We start from the raw sequence: 26,116 nt of genomic DNA, 5'->3' as shown, positions 1-26,116 counted from the left end.
AAATCGATTTAAGGAGCCGTTTAACTCGATATTAATGACGACGTCGTGTGAACGGATACAGCGTTAAATCGGTATATCGGCCATTAAACCGATTTAAAGTCGCAGTGTAGACCTGGCCTTTGTCTCCATTTAGGGGCCTCCCCGTAGGCAGACAACTCCTACCCACAGCGTTTGCACCTGTAGGGCTCAAAAGTTGTTGAGAAAGGAGGGGGACAACGTGCTGGCTACAGTGGCCACTTATGTCCCTCACTCCAGCAGCAGATGGTTCTGCCTCACCCTTCCTCGCCTCTCTCATCCCATCCCCGAGCACAGTACATTGCAGTACAGTTAAAGCAGTACAACCTTCTAGTTCAGAGAAGCCCTAAACGTTTGAGCCTTAACTATAAAATTTGGGTTTAGTTTTACTGAAAATCTCTTCCCCCATTCAATAGCTTACTTCATTCTCTTGTCTTACAAGGTTATAGTCTTACCAGCAAAAACAAAGTAGATAAGACCTGATATTTGTAACGTAGAAACAAGCAGAAAAAAAAAAGATGGTCTACCTATATAATCTGTATACTTTATAAAGTAACAAAATGGCATTTTTACCTTTGCAGATCACCTTTACATAAATCCAATATAAGTGATTTGACACACATACAATATACACACTTTATTAATGCAAGACTGAGTTAAGTTATATAAGGTTGTTGATTACCAATGTATTTTCATCAAGTCAATTACATGAACCTTTAGTCTGAGTAGTCCTCTGCTGTTATTAACTTTAATTATGCAAATATCACTGGATTACAGGCTACCTGGTCAGTGTAACAGTTATCAAAACTATGCTGGTTCTTTAACGAGTAGATGAACTCTAATGACCTTCAGTTTTCTTAGTTATGATGAGGTAAGTAATCAATTTGTTCTCAAGAAAAAAACTAAGGGGTTCCTAGTAGACAAATGTACTGGGACCACTGCTGGGACTTAGGCAACAGGAAGAGGACCTGGGAACTCAGGGCTAGGGTCAGTACCTTAACTACCAACTTATTCCAAAAAGCTGGAGAGGGCTACCTTGGTGTGAGAAGATGGTGTTCTTCCCCTTTTCCTGCCCCCCTATTTCCTACAAGGCTGTGTATTTGATTGTGAGGGAGAGAGGTCAAGACCAATTTGGTTAGCAGACCAATCCAGTCTGTCCTATACCACAGGAGTGTTCTCCTCCATTCCCTCTAAACTGCTAAATATTCCTGTGGGGATGAGCACTTTGGCATACAACAAGGAAAGGAGGATCAGTTAGGGGCTCTAAACATGACAGTATAAATAATATAATGTATATACACAATTTGTAAAGGAAAACCAAGACTGGCCACTTATTGATACATTCATTGTTATGAAAAAGTGACTTCAGAGATATCATCCTCACTTTAAAAAAGTAGGTTTGGATATTCTGAAGGAGGCTTTGATTGCCCAGACAGCATATATTTGCACTTTAATTTTTTTTACATGGCTGATGTGGTAACTGTGTAAGCTGATACATGGCATCTTCTATGACTAACACATAGTGGGAAAGGAAGTCTGTCGTATTTGGATTGTACCTGTAACAGTTCCTTTAATTTCTTTCAAGCCTCAGTTTTGGTATTTTTCCTTTGACTGGACTTCTCTGCCACCCAGGAGCCCACTATAAAGGCTTCTACTGTTAACTAAAGATCTTCTTCCTTACCTTTTGTGCTTTGATGGGTCCTGCCCGAGGCTGCTTCTGTCTTTGCTCTTTTGGTTCAGGTATTTTGTCAGTGGGCTTCTCTGAAAGCACAGGGCCAACTTCACTGTCACTACCACTAGAAGCTGGGGCTCCAAACTGAATCGTTTCTATTCCAAGCTCGACTCCACTTTCCTGTCCAGACTTTGTTCCCTAGTTAAAGTAACAACAAACATTAAAACTTCCAACAAATTCTCAACCAGAATGTTGCCTTGAAATAGGTTTTTACCTTGATTTTAAATGTAGTTACATACTTAAGCATACAAAAGTCAGAAAATGGAAGATAAGCACATGAAAGGCTGGGTTAAAATTTGATGCAACCCACATGGTTCTTATTTTTAAAAAAACATTTTGAGTTATTACTTGAGAATGTAATACCAGGGCCAAATGTAAAAACTGCAGGTTGAAGCTGGTTTTGAGGCAATATCTAGGTTTCTTCTAAGCAAGATTTGTTCAGCTACTTGAATTTAATACTAAACAAGCATACACCCTTTTGTTAAAATTTTAATTCTCTTAGTATGTTGCTGGCAATAGGGAAAGTTGTAATGACAAACATTTTAGAGAAATTACATATTTTTTTTCAATTTTCAAATACTTGTCTTGTTGCAAAATGCATTTTTAACTTAACTGTGTAATTAAAAAAAGTAAACTAATTTAGTATATCAGTTTCTGTTTAAGAAGCTTTATAGATCACCAATGATGTACAGAAAGTAATCACCCTTCATGAATGCACGCGTCACAGCAGAAAAGTTTTTATGGTACAGAATACCAGTGAGAGATGTGCAAGCTTTTCCTGAAGCTGCTCTATCAAAAGTCATGCGTCTGAAAGTGGGTATTCACCATGAAAGCTTATGCTCCAATACATCTGTTAGTCTATAAAGTGCCACAGGCAGGAGCGACGCCAGAGTTTCTGGCGCCCTAGGCAGAATTCAGGGGGCAGCATTTTGTGCACTCCCCACGGGGCGCGCAGAATGTTCCAGTTCCGCTCCCATTGCGCCACCGAAGGACCCTCCGCCGAAATGCTGCAGGGGACAGCGGCAGTCATTGAGCTGCTCAATTGCCTGCTGCTGTTTTCCGCGGCACATCGGCAAAAGGTCCTTCTTCGGCGGCTCGACGGGAGCAGAACTGGAAGCTCCCATGCACCCCGCGGGGAGCACACAAAGTGCCGCCCTCCGAATCCTGGCACCCTAGGCGACTGCCTAGGATTGTCTAATGGAAGCGCCGGCCCTGGCCACAGGACTCTTTGTTGCTTTCTATTAAAAGGGATACTGTTGGTTTTAAAAAGTCTGATGTATGCATATTTTTGCCAACCACCTAAGATTACTGGAACAGATTTGATTAAATAAATTGAAGAGCTTCTTGCATTCAAAAGTATCTTGTGTGTATATTCACTTTCTGCTTTTTCTGAGTGTGTCTCAGTCAACAGGAGAAAAAAAACATTTAAAAATAGGAGAATGTGGTTGAAAACCCATTAAAATTGGATGGAGAAGAGGGGGCATGTACTGCACCTGAAACTACTTTCAACTGTTTTGAAGCTGACTGTGTCTCTCTAAAACCAAGTTAATACTTAATATAAAGGAAGTCAGCAAAAAGATTTAGAGAAGAGTTGTCTCATCTGCTGGTGATGTTAAGGTCAGTCTAATTGCAGACTTACTGTTTTATATCGTGACAGTTATCTTGGACAAGCATCTAGAGAAGTACAGGAAAGGCAGATATGCTTCCTGAAAATTGCAGATCTATTGTCCCTTTTTTGGGAATACAAAAATATGGCTTTTGCCAATTTCAAGGGAATGTGTATATTATCTTGCTGACTATGAGCCACAGACAAGTATGTATAGAGCAGCTAAACTATTTTTAAGTGTTTTAACTCAAATTAAGCTTATATTTAATTTTTTTTTTTTCCTGAAAAATCACAACTATATTTCTTCAATTAGAATCATAGAATATCAGGGTTGGAAGGGACCTCAGGAGGTCATCTAGTTCAACCCCTGCTCAAAGCAGGACCAATTCCCAACTAAATCATCCCTGCCAGGGCTTTGTCAAGCCTGACCTTAAAAACCTCTAAGGAAGGAGATTCCACCACCTCCCTATGTAACCCATTCCAGTGCTTCACTACCCTCCTAGTGAAAAAGTTTTTGCTAATATCCAATCTAAACCTCCCCCACTACAACTTGAGACCATTACTCCTTATTTTGTCATCAGGTACCACTGAGAATAGTCTAGATCCATGCTCTTTGGAACCCCCTTTCAGACAGTTGAAAGCAGCTATCAAATCCCCCCTCATCCTTCTCTTCCGCAGACTAAACAATCCCAGTTCCCTCAGTTTCTCCTCAAAAGTCATGTGCTCCTTAATCATTTTGGTTTTCCTCCGCTGGACTCTTTCCAATTTTTCCACATCCTTCTTGTAGTGTGGGGCCCCAAACTGGACACAGTACTCCAGATGAGGCCTCACCAATATCAAATAGAGGGGAATGATCACATCCCTCAATCTGCTGGCAATGTCCCTACTTATACAGCCCAAAATGCCATTACCCTTCTTGGCAACAAGGGAACACTGTTGAGTCATATCCAGCTTCTCGTCCACTGTAAACCCTAGGTCCTTTTCTGCAGAACTGCTTCCTAGCCATTCGGTCCCTAGTCTGTAACAGTTAATGGGATTCTTCCGTCCTAAGTGCAGGACTCTGCACTTGTTCTTGTTGAACCTCATCAGATTTCTTTTGGCCCAGTCTTCTAATTTGTCTAAGTCCCTCTGTATCCTGTGTTTTGTATCCAATTGCGAAGTTACAACTGGTAAATCTGAGGCTGTTTAACAAATTCTAGTCAAGTTAACTACATTAGTTTGAGAGTTGAATCTTATAGCATTTGCTTAACTAGTATGCCATAATCAAACAAGTTAGGTGCTGCAAGTTTATTGGTTTAAGTTTTATAATTCTAAACTATGAAGTTTAGAAGTTTTTCTAATTACTAACACTGTCTCAATAAGAATTTTGCTGTAACTGCTCTCAGTAAGAAATTAGATAATGCCCTGGTCAACACTGGGGGTAGGGGGGATCGATCTAAGTTACGCGACTTCAACTAAGTGAATAATGTAGTTAAAGTCGACGTACTTAGATCGACACCACGGTGAGTTGAGTTGACTGCTGCTCCCCCTCCCTGTCAACTTTGCCTGCACCTCTTGCGGTGCTGAAGTACAGGAGAGCACTTGGGGGTTGATTTATCACGTCTAAAATAGACGCGATAAATCAACCCCCGCTGGATTGATTGCTGCCTGCCGATCCTGCGGGTACTGTAGACACACCCAATGTCAGTAGCTGGCACTATCTATATTATTCAGTAATTACATCCAGCTAAAGAAAAATAATGCAGTTTGAAAACACTGGGTAATTGTGACAATCCCCTTGGCAAAGGATCCCCTGGTTCTTTGCAAACAACTCTTAGACCCGACAACATTGCTTACAAGGTATTTGTCCGTAAAGGGTAACTATCAGGCCTCTGCTGAAAGCTTGCAACTTACTGATGTTCATAATCATGGAATGGTATGTGTATTGATAATATCGGAGGAATAATGTAACTATACTGAAATTTATGCCCTTATGGTCTTCAGATTAAAAGGAGTCACCTTGGAGTAATGTTACTTGGCAACGCCTTATTCATGCAGGATTGGATTACCACTCCTCCAAACTTAGCCAGTGATGTAATGCAAGGCTCAATAATCTAATATTGCCCCATCATAGAACAGTCAATAGAAAACCATCACAGGCAACTGCAAACAATCAAAACCAGTTGGAGATGAAAAAGCAACATTATAAACAGACCGTGGATTGCCCTGTCTATGAATAAAGACAAAAGACTGTTTCAGTATCAGAGTGGGGAGAGGCATTCGGGATCCATTCACTGAGGAGACATCTTGTAGAATGGGGATATTTTTCATGGAAGATTGGCTTTTGAAGTCAGCCAGCTCTACAAACAGATGGAACTTTGGGAGTGAGGGGGACCTATTTTATTAAATAGGAAAGTGTAGGTCCCAGTTCCCTGTTTTACGATTTTTTTTTGTATTGTAACCGTTTCCACCACTGACTTATTTCTAGTGGAATTGCTATTATTTCTTAAATAAACCTTTTGTTTCGTTGTAAGTGTTCTGTACAGTGCTCTCTGCAGTGATTTAAGTAAAACTGATAATTGGAGTACCGAGGATTTCTGTGGGTAACTGCTTTCAGGGTCTGGATATCACATGGGAGCACTTCAAGGGAACTTGGAGACTAGGGTGTACCTGCTGTTAATCTGCAAGGAAAGGACAGGGCTGGCATAGCCCAGAGAAGAGGAGAGGGCGGCTAGTGGTAGGGAACTAAACACCTGGTTACTACAAGACAGACACTCTCACTCTGGAGGCAGGGAGCAACAAGGTGACTCCCAATCCTGGGTACTTTGAGAACTGTCACAATAATCTTCTTTAATTTGTCCCACCACCTGCAAAATACAAATTGAGTTATCTTTAGATGTTCTTGATTGTTTTTAGTTTTATCCTTACCTCTGGAGATGCAGCTGATCCAAATGATGTCAAAGGCTTATTCCATGCACTGACTGAAGGGGGTTGTGGTGGACTAATGGGTCCCACTAAAAGTCCAGAGAATATAGTGGAGTCAAAGCACAATTAATCCATGGTCATTTAGATTAATAAGTACACAACTGAATGGACACTGAAACTACAGCTACTTGATTTCACAGCGTGTTTGATTCCAGAACTTCATTTCAGCTTTTAACAGTAAGTCCCTTATTAAGTCAACCTTGATTAGCCTAATTAGCATATTTGGAAACATGCACAAATTTGACAAAGAAACCCATGTCTGAGACCAACGGCAGTTGCTTACACACTAGGGATGCAGAATGTGGCGACTGCAGCAAAGAAGTTACTCAACATTTTATAGAAGAGCTCTCTCGTCTCAAGGAACCTGGGAGACTATCACTCAGCAGTCCTGCAGAACATTTCATAGGAGCATATTCTCTGTGCCATAGGAGAACTATACCGGCAGGCCAGGGTGTCTGAGACCACCAGAAACCTCTCTCACCAACTCAAACCCTCCAACCATAGTGTCTCTCTTCTATCCCTCCCAGGCCAAAAAAAAAAAAAAAAAAGGCAAAAGATGCCACTTACATTTCTTGGAGATGTCATTAACAACAGTTGTTGATGCCACTTTATTTTCCCATAATTCAGCCCCTAGAGCAGGATGAGACTGTGCGTTCTGCAGAGCTTTTCCTGTTGCTGTATATTCTGTGCTGCTTGTTCCTCCTGTTGTCTGGTTTTGAGGCTGAACTGAAGACTGTGGCTGGCTTGGAGTCTGCGATGCACTCTGAGACTGTACCTGTACTTGTGCCTGAGCTTGTACTTGCTGCGCTGCTGCTGCTGCCGCCTGCTGTTGCTGCTTTTTTGCAAACCTGGGAGGAAGCTTGCAATTCTGACCTCTTCCTTTTTCACCCGAACACTTTTTGGTCCAAACCTAAGAATAAAATTGACATTACAGAAGGCTAAGCCATTTAGAAAGTCTGTATTTTTCTGTCAGTTGCAGATAGGGTGACCAGACGTCCCGATAAAAACAGGACTGTCCCGATTGAGGTGTTTGTCCCGAGTCCCGACCACAGTACGGTCGGGATGCCACGTGTCCCAATATTTTGTTTCCTGATCTTCGGTGGCAATTTGGCAGAAAGTCCTTCAGTTGCTGACGGTCTTCGGCAGCGGGTGCTTTTGTCTTTGGCGGCAAGGTTTATTACCCGCTACTGAAATACCTCCGAAGGCCGTCCGTGACTGAAGGGCTCCCTGCCAAATTGCCACCGAACTGCCTGACGGGTGAGCATAAAAAAAAAAAAAAAAAAGTCCCCGCCCGGTGGTCCCGATAATTTTCCCTTAACATCTGGTCACCCTAGTTGCAGAGTATGGGAAAAGGACAAAGCAGGAATCTTGAACGTTTTTTCAGAGACTTTTTTTCCCCTTAATGTACTTAACCATTTGAATAATGAAAAAGTTAAACATATCCCATGTTTTTGGTCAAGAAATTTTCATATAGAATTGTGACACAAAGGCAATAGCATAACAAAGCGTTTTTACTGTAAGCCCAAAAGCAAGCTTTCAAGGTAGTTACAGTAGCCAACATATTAGCTTTGACATACCCAAATTACAGTGGCAGTGGGTATAGAAGGAGTAAGAGGGACAAGAGGAGAAACAAAGGGAGGCAAGATGACCTACGTAACTAAGGCTATACAATTTCAACTAAAAATTAACTAGAATACTGCAATTTGAATGGTGAAACAGTTGTGTGGAAACAGATTTTGCACTGCTGCATAGTCCTTTACAAAAAAAATTTGCAAGTGTGTAACTGCTTGTAACAGGTGCAAAGGATGGCATTCTTGATCAACATACCTGCACTGTTTGTTCTTCCTTCTTTCTGCGCTCCTCATCTTGCAAACGTTTTTGTTGTTTCTTTGACACCACTTCAGTAAAGCCATCATCATTCAAGTTAGACAGAAAGTCTTCAATTACTGTCACTTCAGGATGGTCATCAATGATCACAACACCTGCAGACGAACCAAAGATGTACATTTTTTCCTTCCATTTCAACAGTTTCAGGCCCAATATTCAGAATTTTGGAATAAAAATGAATTCCACTAGCGCTGCATAGCTTCATACAATTGCAGTCGAAGATGACCATCCTAGTAATGTTCAAGTTCCCTCACGCAGACCATCCTTTGCTGGTGAACTTCAAGAAAAAGGATTTAATACAAAAGCCTTTAATTAATGGCTCTTCAAAGAGACACCATACTTTGTAGAAAAAAGTTCCATAAAACAAAGAGCTAAAGAAAAACAGTTTGAGTAGTTTAAATAGAAAAATGATACATTCTGGACACTAACTGCAAACCTGTCGGTGTTATTTACTGCGTTTACAACAGTAACGTCCTCTCCTGTTTTCTATGTGCAAAGAGATACAAAATACCTGATGCCAACACCAGGTGTGGAATGATTGAATGACAGCTTGAAAAAAGTTACAGGAATTAGACTGTACAAAAGAAGTGTCCCTCTTAAAATAGGTAATAACTATTTTAGACATGTATACACAAATATAAAATTTTATTACCCATTTTTAAAAGGGTCACATGCCACAGGACTCATTCATTGCTGCACAGGGGGTAGTGTCTGAATATTGGGATATAAATAGCCTTTAAAAAGTATGCACCAACTTTTCTTCTTTCCACAGTTCCCAAATATATCTAATTCCTAAAGGAGGAACGCTAATGTATTAATAGTTTTTTTTGGTTACCACAAGTTTCCATCAACACATACTTGCATAGTTGTTGAGGTCAAATTGGGATAGAGCATCCACCTTCTCCTTGGGTTTCTTTGGACCTGGTTTGGGCTCATCCCTCTTTTTGCTACTGGCATCCTTGGAGGTCTTTTGCATTACAGCATTACCACCACCTTCTTCTTGATGCAAGGAATTACTGATGGTGGGATCTATAGCGGTCATGCTTCCTGCTTGGTCTTCAAATGTCCTACATCAGACAAAAATTATAGACAGAACTAATCACCATCCCCAGAGTACTCTCAGAAACAGCATAACAATATCTGTATGCAGATCACATTACTGCGTTAAAATCATCTACTGTGCATCATCATTAGCTGGCTTTATTAGTTCTCCACTGAAGCTGCACCTACTAGTGATGCTTACAGATTTGGAACACAGATCAGTCAAAAAGTCAACACGCACAGTAGATGCTTTAGCCATCTAGGTGTAAGGATCGCTAACAGGTGCAGTCTCAACAGGAAACTAATAAAGCAGTAGCCATACATCTTAGCTAACTAACGATGATGCACAGTAGTCCCTTTAACCATATAGAGAAGGTACAACATTTTCATTTCAACTGCCATTCTTTCACCACACTGAATAAGTGAATGACCCATACCAAACCCATACATGAAGCTAAAACCTCCACTGAAAAGTTGCTGTGTAACACACCATAGAAATTTGTAGACTTTGTAATATATGCTCCATATTTAATTGGGTTTGGTATAACTGCAGCATGGACTTATTGATATGTTAGTAACAACCACTGCAGCCAGTTGCAGCCCAGTGGAAAAACTACAGAATTCTACCTTTTTGCTGTTGAACACTGGAAATTCTTTAAATATTATATAAAAGCTTTTCCAAAGTTTTACAATGGGAAGGACCAACAGCTTAGAATATTCAGAAAAAGTTTTCAAGACAGGGCATTGCTAAAGTAGCCAAGTTTTCAATGAGAGTTCAGCAGCCCACTCCATAGCACTCCCTAACCTGGTGCAGAAGATGCTGTCAAACCATCATGCAGTTGCTACAAGGCATGAGAAACCAATCCCAGAGTCGACTGGCAGGCTCAATCAGATCAGCATGTAGAGGTAAGCATAACAATTTCATTTCTAATACTGAGCAATATGCCCAAGTGGAGCTGAAAAATTCTCCTTAACTGGAGAGTACATATGTCATTTAGTTAACTGATTTTCTACTAGAAATTGAGATGGAGGTACTGATGGGATAAATACATTGAAAGGATTAAAGCAATAGAGTTGTGATTTAAATCAACTGGATTATGTTTAATGCTAAGTTTCATGGGGATGAATGTAGTTTACACCTGTGACAACAGAGTTGGCATTTTTCTGCCAGGGGTGTTTTAGAATCATAGAACATCAGGGTTGGAAGGGACCTCAAGAGGTCATCTAGTCCAACCCCCTGCTCAAAGCAGGACCAATCCCCAGATTTTTACCCCAGTTCCCTAATTGGCCCCCTCAAGGATTGAACTCACAACCCTGGGTTTAGCAGGCCAATGCTCAAACAAACCACTGAGCTATCCCTTCCCCCTTTAACATGGTACACTAATCCTGGAAAGCTCTGTTCTTTTCCCCTCCACTCTTGCAGGCTTGAAGTGATTCAGATGAAAGCTTCCTTTCTGTACAAAAGGCCCAAAACAAAAGCCCAGCATTGTGGAACTGTCTGACACTATCCCCCACTGACCATGGTTATGAACCTTACAGATTATGAATGGCTATGCAATCTGCAACAGGAAATTAGTGAATATTAGAGCCTTTTGTATTTGTACAGTAACTATATATTGTGGGTGCTACTGGAAACAAATAGATACTTACCCTCGTTTCCCACTTCTTAATGGAGGACCACTCCGCCTTTCACTCCTAGGCCCTGAGAAATTCCTTCCAGCCTTTGGTGGCCCATTGTTGCCACGGCGATTCTGGCGATCTATTCCAGGCCGCTGACTAGAGAAACTTCGCTTAGCTATTTCTCTTTTTGGAGCTATGGTATTTTCTCCTGCTTTGGCAACTACCTGTGTGGTCACATCTGCCATTTTTTTTTCATCCCTCTCTCGCCTCTCATTGAAGTCACTACTTTCTGAGGCAGTTTCCCATTCTTCATTTGCCTGGTCTGAAGAATTTTGATTGGACAAGTCTGGGGTCTTACTCCCTGAAATATCCAAAGCCGTGCTGGATGCTTCATTAACTGCATTAACAATTGTAGCACTTATCGATGAGCTAGTTGCAGCTTCATTTAATTTTGATGCAGCTTCCCTTTCTTTTAGGCGTCTAAAGCGTGGTGGTTTATCTTGCCTTGGTGGTCGTGCAGGCCTTTGCCTTCGAGGCCTCTCTCTAGTTGGATCAAACTTCCTCTCAAATTTTGGAGGTCTCTTATCAATGGGCACAGGACCATAGTGTTCATGTCTTCTTGGTGGCTCCTCCTCTTCTGGTTTAATAGTCTCTATTTGCCTTGGATTCCACTGACTGTCTCTATAGCCTGGCCTCCTTAATGTAGATGGTCGTGGTGGGCGCCCACCTGGATCCCTACCACCACGTCTATACATTCCCCCTCTGCCACGTCTTGAAGGTTCTCCTTTAGGAAGGAATCCTGGTTTTGGTTTATTCTCCTCCTCCCTGATATAAGTTTTCTCTAGGGATCTATTGTCGACTCTAACATTGTTTTCAGGTTTGAAAGACAGCAGAGGCTTTGGAGGTTTCTTGCCATCAGCTCTCTCCTCTCTCTTTGGGTGTTTACCTTTGCTTAAACTGTCTTTGTCTGAAAGAAGAGTATCACTAGCACTTTCATGAACTTCGCTGTCAGAATCAGTTTCTGAACCTCGCTGTCTTCGCCGTTTGGGGACTATTTCAAAATCAGAACTCTCACTACGAGTTTCACTTTCTTCTCTCTGTCTAAGAGGCCCCAAAGGCACATGATCTGCCCTAGGCTTAGTGTCTCTATAATGTGGACAGTCCCTATTATGGCCTCTACCTCCCCGGCCTCGTCCTCCATAAGAACCTCTGTAGCTGCGACCCCTAGAATAATACTCTCCACGGCCTCTGCCCCTATATCCCTGATCTGGGAACCAGTCTCTATCTCGAGCCTCTTTCCAGTACGTTCTGGGTGGTAAACCAGGTTCTCTCTTTACTGGCCTGGTTTCTAGGCGAGCTCTCTCTACAATATGTTCTTTGCCAACAGCTCTCTCTGGTTTTTCTTCCTTAATTGCGTTAACAGGTTGCTGAACAGGGGGTGGCTGGACTGCAGGTGATGGCTGCTGAACAGGAGGTTGCTGAACAGGTGAAGGCTGCTGGACCGCAGATATAGGCTGCTGGGCCGCAGATGAAGGCTTCTGGGCCGCAGATTTAATGGCAGACTCAAGTTGACTGCTATCTGTACTTTCGGAAATCTGAGCCGTATCTTCTGGTATCTTTTTAGCTAAAACAGCACTGTTTGGGGTGGACTTTTCTGGCTCTGACTGGGGAGATGACAGTTGTGCCTGCTCCTTCTTTTCTGTCTTTTCAGACTTGCCAGCTTTTTCATTAGCCAGCTTTTCTCCTTCCTTTTCCTTCCTCTGCTCACGTTCTTCCCTCTGCTCACGCTCTTCTTTCATATCTCGAAGAACAGGTTTTTTAATAGGGCCAGATCTTCTTACTGGTCTATCGCTACCTTCTTCTCTTCTGCCATAGCCTGGCCTGGGACCCCATCTGGTTTCAGATTTAGGTTTGAAAGGTTTTTCAGATTTTGGCCCCTCTGATGTTCTATTACTCATGAAACCTTCTTTTTTTGGCTTAATCTCTGGTCTTTCTGCTGTCTCAGCATATCTACTACTTACTTTAGGGACATTTGGTATTGTCTCATTCTTTTGCTCTTCTGATTTTAGAGAATGACTTGAACCATGGGAAATGCTTCTCTTCAAAGCAGAATGACTCTCTCCTACAGGTACCAGCTCTTCCTGAGAGCTGTGTGCAATGTTCTCATCAGCTACTTCAAAGCTAACTGCTGGATTAGGCTTGTCAGTTTGGAGAGGTTGTACATCTTCCGAAGACCTGCTGGGGAATTTTTGTACATCCACCTCACTTGGTTCTCTAAAAAAGTCTGTCTTTTGTTGAGAATCCAACTGGCTGTGTTCTACAGGGTAAGCAGTGGTAACAGCAATTTGTTCTTCTTCCAAATGTGCTTCACGCCTAAGTGAAGAAACAATTAAGTTTCTAATGGAACAAAGTTTAATTTAACCATATTTACAACTGGATTCTCTAACATCCCTGTAACATGTTAAAGGACTTTTGCCTCATCTACGTAAGTTTTAAGCAGAGGAACAAGGTATCTGTCATGGTTTTAGCGAATCTATTATTGTTAAAAGTTAAGTCAAAACTTTGAATGAGCTAGCATATTAGTAAATTATCACAAGTACTACATCAGTTCAATGTAAGTAAAAATAATGACTGGGGTCACATTTAAGGAAGTGTCAATGGAAACTCAGAGGCTGACTGAATAAGGATCAAAATAACCATCTGACCATCTTATAAGCAGTTTTATTTTCATAGTTAACTATTTATCAGTGTGAAGTGGACTCTAGCTCTCCAAGGTGGAGACCACATGCAGGGTGTCCTGCCTGATTCCTGAAACATGTGACTGTATCAGTTCCCACTAACTGTACCTGCAAACCGCCCCCCAAATAACTAAGCCAATCTCCATCTATTAAGGATTAGAATGAGACGTTCATGGGGCCAGATTACTTCATATCCGCCTACTATGGGGTTCTTGGGATACTGTCAGAGACAGGATACTAGATTAGATGGCTCAAACCTGTTGTCCAATATAGCAATTCCGATGTACACACAATTGTTCAGTCACAGAACCTTTGAGCTAGGTATGGACTCTTCCTTGCATCTTCCTTAAAATCATACCAGTCAGCCAGATGCCATAAAGCACAGCTGGTTAAATTTAATAACTCACATGTCCCTAAGTCATCTGTACCCATTCCCTTGGTAGCAACAACTGATCATGAACACTGACTAATTCACAGTTGCAAGTGTGGCCTACATATCTAAACAAACATAGGAGTCTGGCTGACATGAGTGGCAATACATAAATCAGGCAGGGCTCACCTCAAATCCTCAGGTTCTTCTAGCACTTTAGGAGGAGCACTACCTTGTTGAGGTTCTGCATGGGGATAAGGATCTGAACCCCACATCATGCGGGGCTCTGACAGTGGTACACTATGCTCTCTTGCCGATCGAGCAACATGTTCGAATGAATCTGAACCAGTTCCCGACCCTTCCATCTGGTCTCTTCTCATTAATGGTTTGGGAGGCATAATTCCTGTGATCAAGAGAGTCAAGTTAAACAGTTGAAATCAATGGCTCAAAATACGATTATTGTGAGACAGGGCCAGAAAAGGTTACACAGCCAGCAGACTAATTACCCAGAGTCAACTTTTAGAAGTTTATTAGTAGATAATGTTCATGTTTTGTGTGTTTACATAACTAGTTAGAGGTTGACAATGTAACCAAACAGTTCCTGTCTATTACTGTATTCTGTTATTCAGAGATCAAAAGGAGATATTAACATTCAAATCAATTGTGAATGTAATGATTTCACAGTCTTAGTTTTTCTTTGAAGTATGTAACTACCTGTAAATGGCAGGAGATAGGCCACTGCCTTATGTTAATCCATGTAGCTAATTACTGGTGATGCTTACGAAATAGGAGGTTACTTCAAAGACACTATTCTTCACTCAAGGAAGACCTGCTGTCAAGAGGCTGACAGTAGTTTGCAAAGGGTCTATAAAGACTCTTGGGCCCTGATCCTTTTCATCTTAGATCTGCTTAAGCTTCATCAGGGGGAAATTTGAATTGCAAGACTGAGGTCTCCAGTCCCATCTGGAACACCCTTATATTGGATATTTGGGCACTGATCTATAACCTAATGAACTGATTCTGGGAAAGACTCTTTCCAACTCTAAAGCTCACCATCTCTACTATGAAACTGAGGTAAGAATTCTATTCAAGTCTGTATGTATAATCTTTTAACCAATACTCTCTCTTAATAAATCTTAGTTTTAGTTAATAAGAATTAGCTGTGAGCATGTATTTGGGTAAGATCTGAAATAGACATTAACTTGGCGGATAATGTGTCTGATCCTTCAGGATTGGTAGAACTTTTTTTATATGATGAATAAGATCTTCAGGGTAACTAGTAATGTACTGCAGAAGCTGTTTTGTTGATGGCTTGGGGAATCTACGTATTAGAATAACCACCAGTTTGGGGGACTGTCTGCCCTAAAAGAGCTCTCTCAGCATGGCATCCCTGGAACCTCGGTCATAATTACATAAAATTTAAACTCTGGCTAAGCTGAAATAAATCAGCAGGATGATGAGCAGAAAACTCGAATGCAGATGTCCCCTTCTGGCACTTCCCCATCAAGTAGAGGGGCTGCAGGAGTCGCTTCCATCATTCAGAGCCTTCTGCTCATGTTCTTGCTGCCATTATTTGGCCTCCTGCCCTAGACATCCTCAACAGAAGCAACTAACAGCCTCTTCACTATTCCACAACAGCAGCAACATATAGTAATCCATTATTTAGGTATGGTTTACATTCAGTTCAGGTTTGGAAAGTATAAGGGCTAGAGTTTCACTTAAAGCTTTGGTTCTGCAGAAATTGATGGGACTTGCCCAGGATAGCCTCCTAATCACCTTGGGCAAGAGGATTTTTCAAGCCTTGAATATCAAGAAATTAAGAGGGAAAGAATATTCTTGTTACATTACTTAGAACAGATATTTCTACCTTTGTATTGCTTCCCCAAATTCTCACCCACCCTGTGAACGTCACCCCACTTTCCCTTCTCTTTTCACATGCCAGCTAGCTGGAGAGTCCCCTCTATCAGACATTTGTTATCTTTAAATGCTAGCTTCAAAACAGATGCAAATGGCAATACTGGAGATTAAAAGTGTGTTCTGTGCTGAGATAACAGGCTGAAAACTTTGAAAATATTGCTGCAATGTTTCGTAAGTGCTAGCATTTGATTGCTAGCATGTGAAAACTATGTATCCTAGCACTGTACACTATTCTGAAAACCTGCATTACTCACATTTTCCACAAACTTGCGTCAGTCCTGAGATGAGTGGCAATGGTGGTGAGGCTTATAGCAAAGCTTTTAACACAAAAATAACCAGTCGCTACCACATCACTGTAATATAGTACCAAACTGTGGTTTCATTTTATAATCATGTATGGGAATGCAGTAAGATAGAAGTATAGTGTATCATTTTTCTAATATTTTTGATATTTACACAGAAAGAGAATTTAGTACTTATGTACTGCTTGATGTTTCCAGTCAGTGGACAAACAGTGGGTTAGGGAAAGAATCTTCCACCGTTCAAAAATACTGCGAGAACGTTCACTGAGAATGCAGGCTGAGTTTTACCTGGATGCATAGGAGGCATATCCATAGTAGGCCTTCCTGACATCATTCGTGGGTCCATGTAAGGCTGCATCATAAGCCACCGTGGATCAAAGCCCATAGAAGCTAAATGCTGAGGATGTGGCTGCATGGGTTGGTAAAGAGGTCTATGCTGGGGAGGGACAGGACCACTGGAAGGTTGTGATGGAGCAGACTGTGGAAGCACCCCTTGTTGCTGCTGCCACTGTTGCTGTTTCATCTGTTCCTACAACGTTACAGATATGCAATATTAAAGAAGGCTCATTCATAATATGAAATGACTTGCATGCCATTCAGATAATCGTTGGAAACTAGAGATAAGAGCCAGTTATCTCCAGAAAAGGGCCTATCAGATTGCAGAATTAGTTAACTTAAGAACAAGGCACAATAATCCAGAATATGTCAAATGCATGGGGATAAAAACATGGTTACTTACCTTGTAACTCTTGTTCTTCGAGATGTGTTGCTCATATCCATTCCAGTAGGTGTACGCGCTGCGCGTGCACGTTCGTCGGAAACTTTTACCCCAGCAACTCAAGCGGGCCGGCAGGTCGCCCCCTAGAGTGGCGCCGCTATGGCGGGTGATATATACCCCTGCCGGCCCGCCCCACTCCTCAGTTCCTTCTTGCCGGTTACTCCGACAGTGGGGCAAGGAGGGCAGGTTGTTGGGAAATGGATATGAGCACACATCGTCGAAGAACAAGAGTTCAAGGTAAGTAACCATGTTTTCTCTTTCCGAGTGCCTTCTCATATCCATTCCAGTAGGTGATTCCCAGCCTTACCTAGCGGTGGGGTCTGGAGGAGAGGTCACAGTGCGCAACACAGATAGAACGAAGGCCGCATCATCCCTGGACTGCTGGACCAGGGCATAATGGCTAGTAAACCAGTGTAGCACGGAGGAACCAGTCGCCGCTCTGCAGATTTCCTGATTGGAACTCTGCCCGCAGGAACCCTACGACGACTGCCTGGCTCTGCGAGTCTATAGAGGTGTGCAATACACCCCGGAAGGGAGATCGGCCAGCGTAACATGTTCTTTGATGCAGGACGTACCCCCACGGAGATCCTCTGTGAGCGAGACATGGCGAGTCCCCTGACGCTTCAGCTATTCCGACAAAGAGCTGAGGACTTGCGGAACGCAGTTCTAATCTTATATAAAGCGAGCCGCCCTGCGCACGTCTAGGCAATGTAACGGTTGCTCTTACGAGATGAATAGGTTGAGAGAAGAGACGGAAGAATATCGTCCTGGTAACAGTGAAGGCTGGACAATTTGTGGGGAGGAATGCCCGGTCGGGCCTCAGTTCACGCTTGTCTCGATGGAAGAACCGTGTATGGAGGGTCCAGACGAACAAGTGCGCGCCAGCTCTGATACGCACCTAGCGGATGTGATGGCCACCAGGACGCCCGTTCCAGGACAAATGCAGAGGAGGAGCATTAGCCAGCGTTCAAACGGGGGGAACATGAGACAAGACAACACGACGTTAGATCCAGGAGGGGGCTGCGATGACGGACTGAGGGGTAAAGCGCTCCAGCCCTTTGAGGAATCTAGAGTGACCAGTGGTGCGAAAAGGCGGAATGGCCATCGGCCCCGTGGTGTGAAAGTGGAGATGGCCGCCAATGGGAACTGGAGCGAAGCTATAGCCAGGCCTGTTGTTTGAGCGACCATAGGTAATCCAAGACGATCGGGATGGAAACATTGGCAGGGTGGAAGCGCTTTTCCGCACACCAGACGTAAAACGCTTTCCACTTGGCTACGACGTCGTCCTCGTGGGAGGGCTTTCGACTGCCGAGAATACTGCCTCATCACTGGGGAAGAGCAGTGCAATTTTCGGACCCAGTTAGCCACGCAGGAGCCACGCCGAGAGGTGAAGGGACTGAAGGTCCGGGTGACAAAGCCGGCCGTGGTCCTGCGTAATAATCAGGTCCAGGTGAAGAGGCAGGGGAACAGGGTCCACTACCGACAGGTCCAGGAAGCAGAGTACCAATGCTGACGTGGCCATGCGGGGCGATGAGAATCAAGCGGGCCCTGTCCCTGCGCGCCTTCAGAAGGACCTTGAGGATTAATGGAACGGAGGGAGGAAGCATAAAAAGGTGCGTTCCCACGGAATCAGGAAGGCATCCGACCGAGTCCTGCTCGCGGCCTTGGAATGAGCAGAACAGCGGACACTTCCTGTTCGTGCGGAGATGCAAAAAGATCCAGTGGGGATGCCCCCACTTGCGGAAAAGCGTAAGGGCTACGTCTGGGCGAAGGGACATTCGTGGAGCTGAACGACCGACTGAGATGGTCTGCCAGGGTATTGTGCGCCCGGGAGAAAGGAAGCGATTAGTGGACTGAGTGGCTATGCAAAATTCCCACAACATTATGGCCTCCCGACAGAGAAGAGGAGATCTCGTCCCGCCCGCTTGTTGACATAGTATACCGCTGTGGTGTTGTCTATGAAAACTGAACACAGCGGCCTGGATCTGCGATGGAAGGCTGACAAGCAAGGCGGACCGCTCTCAATTCCCGACGTTGATATGGAGAAGCAAATTGGAGGAGACCAGCGACCCTGCGTCCTCAACGGCCCTATGTGGGCTCCCATCCCAAGTCCGATGCGTCCGTAGTGAGGGACATCGAGGGCTGAGGAGGATGGAATGGGTGCCCCGCAGACGACGGACTCCTCCAGCCACCATTGAGGGAGCAGAGTATGTCGTGTGGGACTGTGACGACGGTATCCAATGACCGACTGGCTTGGCGCAGCTGAGGATGAGCCACAACTGCAGAGGTCTGAGCCGCAGCCTGGCGTGCTGCCGTCACGAAAGTGCAGGCCGCCATGTGGCCCAAGAGTGTGAGGCAGGTGCGAGTAGAAGTTAGAGGTGCGCTGCAACCTCCGGATGATGTCCGACAAAGCTTGGAATCGGGACAAGGAAGAGTGCGAGGCCGTGGCAGAGTCTAGGACGGCGCCGATAAATTCTATCCTCTGGGTAGGGGACAGAATGGACTTCTCTACATTCAGCATCAGGCCTAGGTTTGCAAAAAGGCGGCTGATCATGCGGACGTGGGAGCACCTGGCCTGCTGACGGTCCTCGGATGAGCCAGTCGTCGAGGTAGGAATATATGCACCCGGCTGCGACGAAGGAGGCGACGACTACGGCCATGCACTTCGTGAACACTCTCGGGGCCGCCGAGAGCCGAACGGAGGACTGTGACGATAATGACGGCTGCCTATGAGAAAGTGCAAGAACCTCGATGGGGCGGGAAAATGGCGATATGAAAAATAGGCGTCTTGCATGCGAGGGCGGCGTACCAGTCTCAAGGATCTAGGATGGATGATGGTCCCCAAGGAAACCCATGCGGAATTTCAACTTCAGTAAATATTTGTTGAGTCGCGGAGGTCGAGGATGGGACGGAGACTCCCTTGGCTTGGGAATCAAAAAGTAGCGGAGTAGAACCCTCTGCCCTTCTCGTTTTGCGGAACCTCCTGAATGGCACCTTTGTCGAGGAGCGCTTGCACTCCCGGAGAGGATCTGCTCGTGAGAGGGGTCCCTGAAGAGGGAGGAGGGAGGGGCGGAAGCGGGCACGAGGCAAACTGCAGGTGGTATCAAACCGCAGCGTGCGGAGGACCCAACGGTCTGAAGTGAGCCGGCGCCACGCAGGGAGGAAGTAGAGAGACGGTCGGAGAAGGTGGAGAGGGTTCATGGAGGAACTGGTACATCGCCTCGAGCGTATTTTCAAATGAGGACTTCGAGCCGGAAAGGCTTGGTAGGTCCTTGGCCTGACCCCCTTGATTACCAGAGTGTCTGCGCCTGCCATTCTTATTGCGGCGCCTGAAAGAATCTTGTCTCTGTCTGGCGGGGGGAAAGGCCTACGCTGTTGTTGTAGTTGCGGGCGGAAGGTCTACGCTGTGTCACGGGTGTATGCATTCCAAGAGCCGGCATAATGACCCTTATCCTTTAGGCTTTGCAGCCGCGGGTCGGTCTTATCAAGAAACAGGCCTGGCCCTCAAATGGAAGATCCTGGATGGTGTGCTGGAGTTCCGGAGAAGGCCAGGACCTGCAGCTAGGAGATACGACGCATCGTGACACCGGAGGCCAGAGTTCTGGCGGCAGAGTCGCCGCGTCCAGGCCGGCTCAAGGAGGTGCGTGCAACTTCTTCCCTCGTCAGAGGTGTACGAAACTCCTGGCGAGCGTCTTGCGGGGAGCTCTTTGAATTTTATCAGCGGCTGACCAGGTGTTAAAGGAGTAGCGGCTGATAGAGCTTGCTGGTTAGAAACTCGCAGCTGCAATGCTCCCGCAGAATAGCTTGCGGCCCAGTAGGTCCATCCCTTCTTGCGTCCTTGGACTTGGGGCTGCGCTTCTTGCCATGACGTTCCCTCTCGTTCACCGACGTGAACCACGAGGAGCATGGGCACGGTGTGATATATAGGTAGTCATAGTCTTTAGATGGGACCATGTATTTGCGTTCGACCCTCGGCAGTGGGGGAACGGAGGCCGGTGACTGCCAGATGGTGTTGGCGTTGCTCTGTATTGTTTTAATAAAGGGGCAACACGAGTGGGGCGTCAGCGTGAGTATACTGCACACAGGTCCTCAACCTCAGAGACCCTTCGGCCTGAATGTTCATGTTCAGCGCCACTCGCCTGAGGAGATCTTGTGAGCCCTCAAGTCTAGGGGGGTGAGCCCATGGATGTCGTTCCGGCTACTGCTTCATCAGGGAGGAAGATGAAGAGTGACCTGGCAAGAGTGGGTCTGGGAGCTCCGTAGCTGGCATACCGGCTCAGCGTCCTAGAGGATTTCCGCAGCAGCGAATGAACGGACCGCCTTCCTCAGGGATGGTGGGCCGTGACGCTGCAGCCTCTGGAGCCCTCCGTTCTGGGTCAGGTGCACGTGCGGGGAACGAGCGGAGCACCCTGGGCTTGATGGTATGCCAGGGCGTCAGAAGCCCCAGTGCTGTGCCCTGCTCATGGTGACCTTCTGGAAGATGGTGCAGGTCTTTCAGAATCCAATAGTACTTTCAGTCGGGAGGATACAGAGCTTGTCGGAGGGCCATGTGGGGCGAAGGAGGATAGCGAGAATCAGCGCCCTTGATGGCGACGACCTCCGCGGTGCCGGAGATCGGTGCCGTGAGTCGTACCGGTGCCGGGGCCGGGACCTGCGACGCGCGGCGGAGGTCGACCGGAAGAGGACCTGCGGTGCCGTGAGCGGCTCCTGGAGTTGCGGGCCGGTAGCGTGCTGGGACCCCGAGCGGTGCCGGAGTATCTGGATCGGCGCGATGGATGACCGGGCCGAGTACGACCGGTGCCGGCAGGCAGGCGGGTGCCGGACTGCGAGCGCGTCCGAGGGAGACCTCCCTCGTGATCGTGCCGGGAGCGACCGGTGCCTGGTGAGCTGGCGCCGGGTCGGAGAATCCGGGACGGTGCCCTGCATAGGGGTTGGCTTGCCCTTAGAAAGCACAACCCGCACCGGCGGCGCGGCTTGGGGCAGCCCAGCTCAGTCAGAGCAATCAGGTCCCGTGCCGACGAGAAAGTCTCGGGACGTGGACGGAGGTATCAGCTCACCCAGATCTTTGGCGGGGAGCTGGGGGATCGACTCGACGGACGCCGGCCCGGAGCAACGAAACCCCTTGCACAGCCAGCACGGCCGGCCCAGCAGTGGGTGCTCCTTACGGGGCCGCTTAGCCGGGGTTGAGGACGTAGAGAGCCTCTTCGCGGAGCCGGTGCGGAGAAGGTCCGTGCCGGTGCTGTCTTCGCGGTGCCGGAGGACTCCGGTGCCGGAGCGCGCCGTGCGGCAGCGCGGGGTGAAGTGCCGTCCATAAGGAGCGTCCTGAGCGCTGGTCTCGCGCCCTTTTGTTCGGGACGGAAAGACTTACAAATGCGGCACTTATCTGAAATGTGTGATTCCCCAGGCACTTCAGGCAGGCGTCGTGGGATCACTGTGGCATCGGCTTCTTACAAGTCGAGCACGCCTTGAACCCGGCGAACCAGGCATGGCCGGCGCCGGGCGCGGGAAAGGGCCAAGCCTACCGATATGAAGTTTAACTATATATACAACTATAACTCTAAGTCTAACTATAACTACCAACTACGTATGCTAAGTAACTATGACTAACTAACTAGAACAGGAACAATGACAAGAGAAGCTAGGGATGTGGAGGTCACGATGCGCGCTCCACATTCCACGACCGACACGGCGTAAGAAGAACTGAGGAGCGGGCGGGCCGGCAGGGGTATATATCACCCGCCATAGCGGCGCCACTCTAGGGGGCGACCTGCCGGCCCGCTTGAGTTGCTGGGGTAAAAGTTTCCGACGAACGTGCACGCGCGGCGCGTACACCTACTGGAATGGATATGAGCAAGCACTCGAAGAAGAACTGGAGTAATAAGATTAAGGGAGAAAACACGAAACAGAACAAAAAAAATTGAAACCTTCTCACTCTCAAATTAGCTACAAAGGCTGTATGGTTTTCAGTGAGAAGCAAGACAGGGCAATCTGTACTGTAATACAGAAATTTTGCAGGATATCTTTCAGGCAAGTCATTTTACAGATTTAATACTCAAAAGGTATCAACATGTATGAATCCTTTAGGAAATAACGGATTAAAATAACATTCTACAACCCCAACATTCTGCAAATACAGATCAATGGTCTACACACAGCAACTGCTGTAAAAAACCCATTACATTTTAACAATGCTTTTATTTTTGGCTCATTTGGACACCTTGCCTTCATGGAAAAAGGCAAATAAACTGCCTCTAAAGAAGTATGCCTGCCAGTACTGCAGACAACAATACAAGACTGAAAACATTCTAGTATCTTCACGAAAGATATCACCCAATAATGAGTTTCATCTCCAGTGTGAGGATTAGGAGTCCCAAGATCAGACCTGTACTCACTCACTGGTAAATAAGCCCTTTACTTTTTGATGCTAATGGATTGGTTGCTTACCTGTTGCCTCTGAAATCTCGGTGGCAGTGACTTCTGAAACTGTTTAGAGTAGCCTAAGGAAACAGCAAGTCGAGGCTGAGACCCTGAATCTGGCTCACTTTCATGAGCCACTTGTGAACTCTCTTTTTCACTCCGACTATCTTGTCTGGTAAAAACTGGCTGTTCTTCTGCTATAAAAATATTCAAAGTTAGTTTGCACCTACCACATGTCATAAACTAGTCTTCACTTTCATGTTAATCTGCCTATCAGATAGTCAGTCTATCTTAACTTTAAAAAGACATGGCTTTCTAAAATGAAAACACCGTGGATACTTATCAATTTATTCTTTTAGTGTTCTGTTAGGCTAATTCTATTAATGGAAAAATAAAAAGGTTACAGGGGTGACCACAGATCAACAGCTACTAATTCATCTCACACATGGAGTATATTCTGTTTACCTAAGCAGGGCCGGCGCTTCCATTGAGGTGAACTAGGCAATCGCCTAGGGCACCAGGATTTTTGGGGGGCGCCATTTTGCCAGAGGATGGGAGGGGGGAGAGGTGGCTCCGGTGGACCTGCCGCAGTCATGCCTGCGGAGGGTCCGTTGGTCCGCGGCTCCGGTGGAGCGGGGAAACTGCCGCAGGCATGCCTGCAGACAGTCCGCTGTTCCTGCGCGGCTCCGGTGGACCTCCTGCAGGCATGGCTGCGGCAGCTCCACCGGAGCCGCGGACCAACGGACCCTCTGCAGAAATGGCTGCGGCAGTGGCGCGCGGGCTAACCGCACTGCTGTTTATGTTGTAGAATTAATATACATGGGATTACTAAGCAGCCAAGTTTATGCTGACGTACAATTCAAGTTTTGAATTGCCGGACTTATTTTGATTGTGCAACTTACAGGCTGATTAACAATAATTTTGCACTTTAAATAAAAGAAATCTGTCTGAGCTTAGTAAGAGTTGGTACGTAAATAGTCCCAATTAGGTGCTGAAGACCAAAATAAATGGTGGAAACTAATGGATGCTCTCAGCACCTGAGGGTGAGAGAGGATAAAGAAAAGAAGATAATTAGGTGCTTAAGCTCACAATTTACTACATATAATAGATTAAGTTTAAATGTGTGCTTGCAGCAGCTCTTTTTTGGGTGGGGTGGGGTGGGGGGAGAAGAGGTGTTACTGTTCTGCAAGGCTGGATTAACAGAACAGTAATATCACCAAAATATCTGTTTGCTTATACTATGCTACCTGTATCTTGGCAAGACTGATGGCTTTTTCCTCCTCTCTATCAGAAAGGAGCTTAGATTTTGCACAATGCAGCAGAAATTGCAATGGGTGGGATTCACAATTTTTTCATGTATAACTCATTTTCCTGATGAAGTACAGCATTCAGGTCTGGGTCCTGAATCAATTAGTGAATTGGGGTTGCAATGTCCCCATGGCAATGTGTGCTGCATATGATCGAAGATAACTGTACAAATTAAAAATCCTATATTGTATTAATCCCAGTAGTTCCTTATTTTTAAAAAAGGACAGCTTATAACAATTCATACAAACCTCTCTCTTCCTTATTACTGCTGTTTTCACTTTCTTCTCGTTTTTCTACTATTACAGGTGCTAGCACTGGTTCTTGAGGCTCAGGCTTCTCAAGCTCTAGTTTCTCTTCTGTTTTCTCTTTCTCCTCCTTTTCTCTTTCTTCTTTCTCCTTCTCCTGTTCCTTTGCTTTCTCCTCCTTTTCTCTCTCTTCTCTCTCCTTCTCCTGTTCCTTTGCTTTCTCCTCCTTTTCTCTCTCCTTCTCCTGCTCCCTCTCCTTTTCTTTTTCCCTCTCCCTCTCCCTTTCCCTCTCCTTCTCCCTCTCCCTTTCCCTCTCCTTCAGAGGGTCCTCCCGGGATGGTTTGGTCACGCAGCCAAATTTCTCATTTAACCGTTTTAGCTTCTCAGCACAAGCTGCTTTTCTTTGTTCTTCCATTCTTCGCTCCTCCTCCTCTCGCCGCTTACGGGCTCTCTCCACTGCTGCTGAAATTTCTGCTTGTTGTCTTCGTCTCTGCTTCCAAATTTCATCTTCATCTGGTGCCAGTTTAGGAGGTAAGGGGCCCTGTCTTCCAGGTCCTGTCTGGCGATCTGGAGGTGGATGCTGTAACATTAATATAAGTAATGTAGTACATATCAAGCAAACCTTTAGTATTCAAATCACCTGTCTATATATAACAATATGCAGTAATCTGTATTTGGCTGGCACCTTCAAAACAGAAGAATCCAACCCGTGAGTTGCTAGCACGTTTGTGGGGCATAAGCCTGGTCCTAATTTCCTGCTGTAATTCAAGTCTACTGACTGGTACTCTTGTTTTTTCTGCTTTTAGGGCAGTGGTTTTCAAACTTTTGTACTGGTGACCCCTTTCACATAGCAAGTCTCTGAATGCGACCCTCCTTATAAATTAAAAACACAATGTATTTAACACCATTATAAATGCTGGAGGCAAAGCAGGGTTTGGGGTGGAGGCCAATGGCTCGTGACCCCTTCCCCCCGCCCCGTATAATAACTTTGCAACCCCAAGAGCAGTGACTGCTACTTGTGAAATCAGGAAGAGCAGGAAGTAATGTCTGAGAATCCCTGAACCTTCACTCACTCCTGCAGCAAGAATTGGAGACATGGAGTTGTTCCACCACTCCTAGCAGCTGGGAAGAGGGTGTGGATGAAAAAGACAGGCAAAGAATTTTACCACTGTCAGA

General features: G+C 45.5%; 1 protein-coding gene across 13 annotated transcripts in view; it reads right to left on the bottom strand.

Annotated features, from left to right (window-relative positions):
• Positions 1-26,116, bottom strand: part of PRRC2C (proline rich coiled-coil 2C) — a 128,049-nt gene that overhangs the window by 52,701 nt on the left and 49,232 nt on the right. For 11 of the 13 annotated variants that reach the window (XM_032806130.2, XM_075067965.1, XM_032806139.2 and 8 more), the window contains exons 12-21: positions 24,944-25,520; positions 23,415-23,584; positions 16,481-16,721; positions 14,163-14,376; positions 10,896-13,238; positions 9,063-9,271; positions 8,145-8,299; positions 6,885-7,227; positions 6,261-6,346; positions 1,697-1,885 (exon numbers count right to left, since the gene is read on the bottom strand). In XM_032806130.2, coding sequence (XP_032662021.1) covers positions 1,697-1,885; positions 6,261-6,346; positions 6,885-7,227; positions 8,145-8,299; positions 9,063-9,271; positions 10,896-13,238; positions 14,163-14,376; positions 16,481-16,721; positions 23,415-23,584; positions 24,944-25,520 — 4,527 coding nt within the window. The remainder of the gene's footprint in view (positions 1-1,696; positions 1,886-6,260; positions 6,347-6,884; positions 7,228-8,144; positions 8,300-9,062; positions 9,272-10,895; positions 13,239-14,162; positions 14,377-16,480; positions 16,722-23,414; positions 23,585-24,943; positions 25,521-26,116) is intronic. The other 2 variants (XM_075067961.1, XM_075067970.1) reach the window with 1 other exon arrangement.

Source organism: Chelonoidis abingdonii, chromosome 7 (genome assembly GCF_003597395.2).
Source record: "Chelonoidis abingdonii isolate Lonesome George chromosome 7, CheloAbing_2.0, whole genome shotgun sequence".
Classification (NCBI taxonomy): Eukaryota; Metazoa; Chordata; order Testudines; family Testudinidae; genus Chelonoidis; species Chelonoidis abingdonii.
The sequence above is the reverse complement of the archived record's forward strand: the minus strand, read 5'-3'. Positions and strand labels throughout refer to the sequence as shown.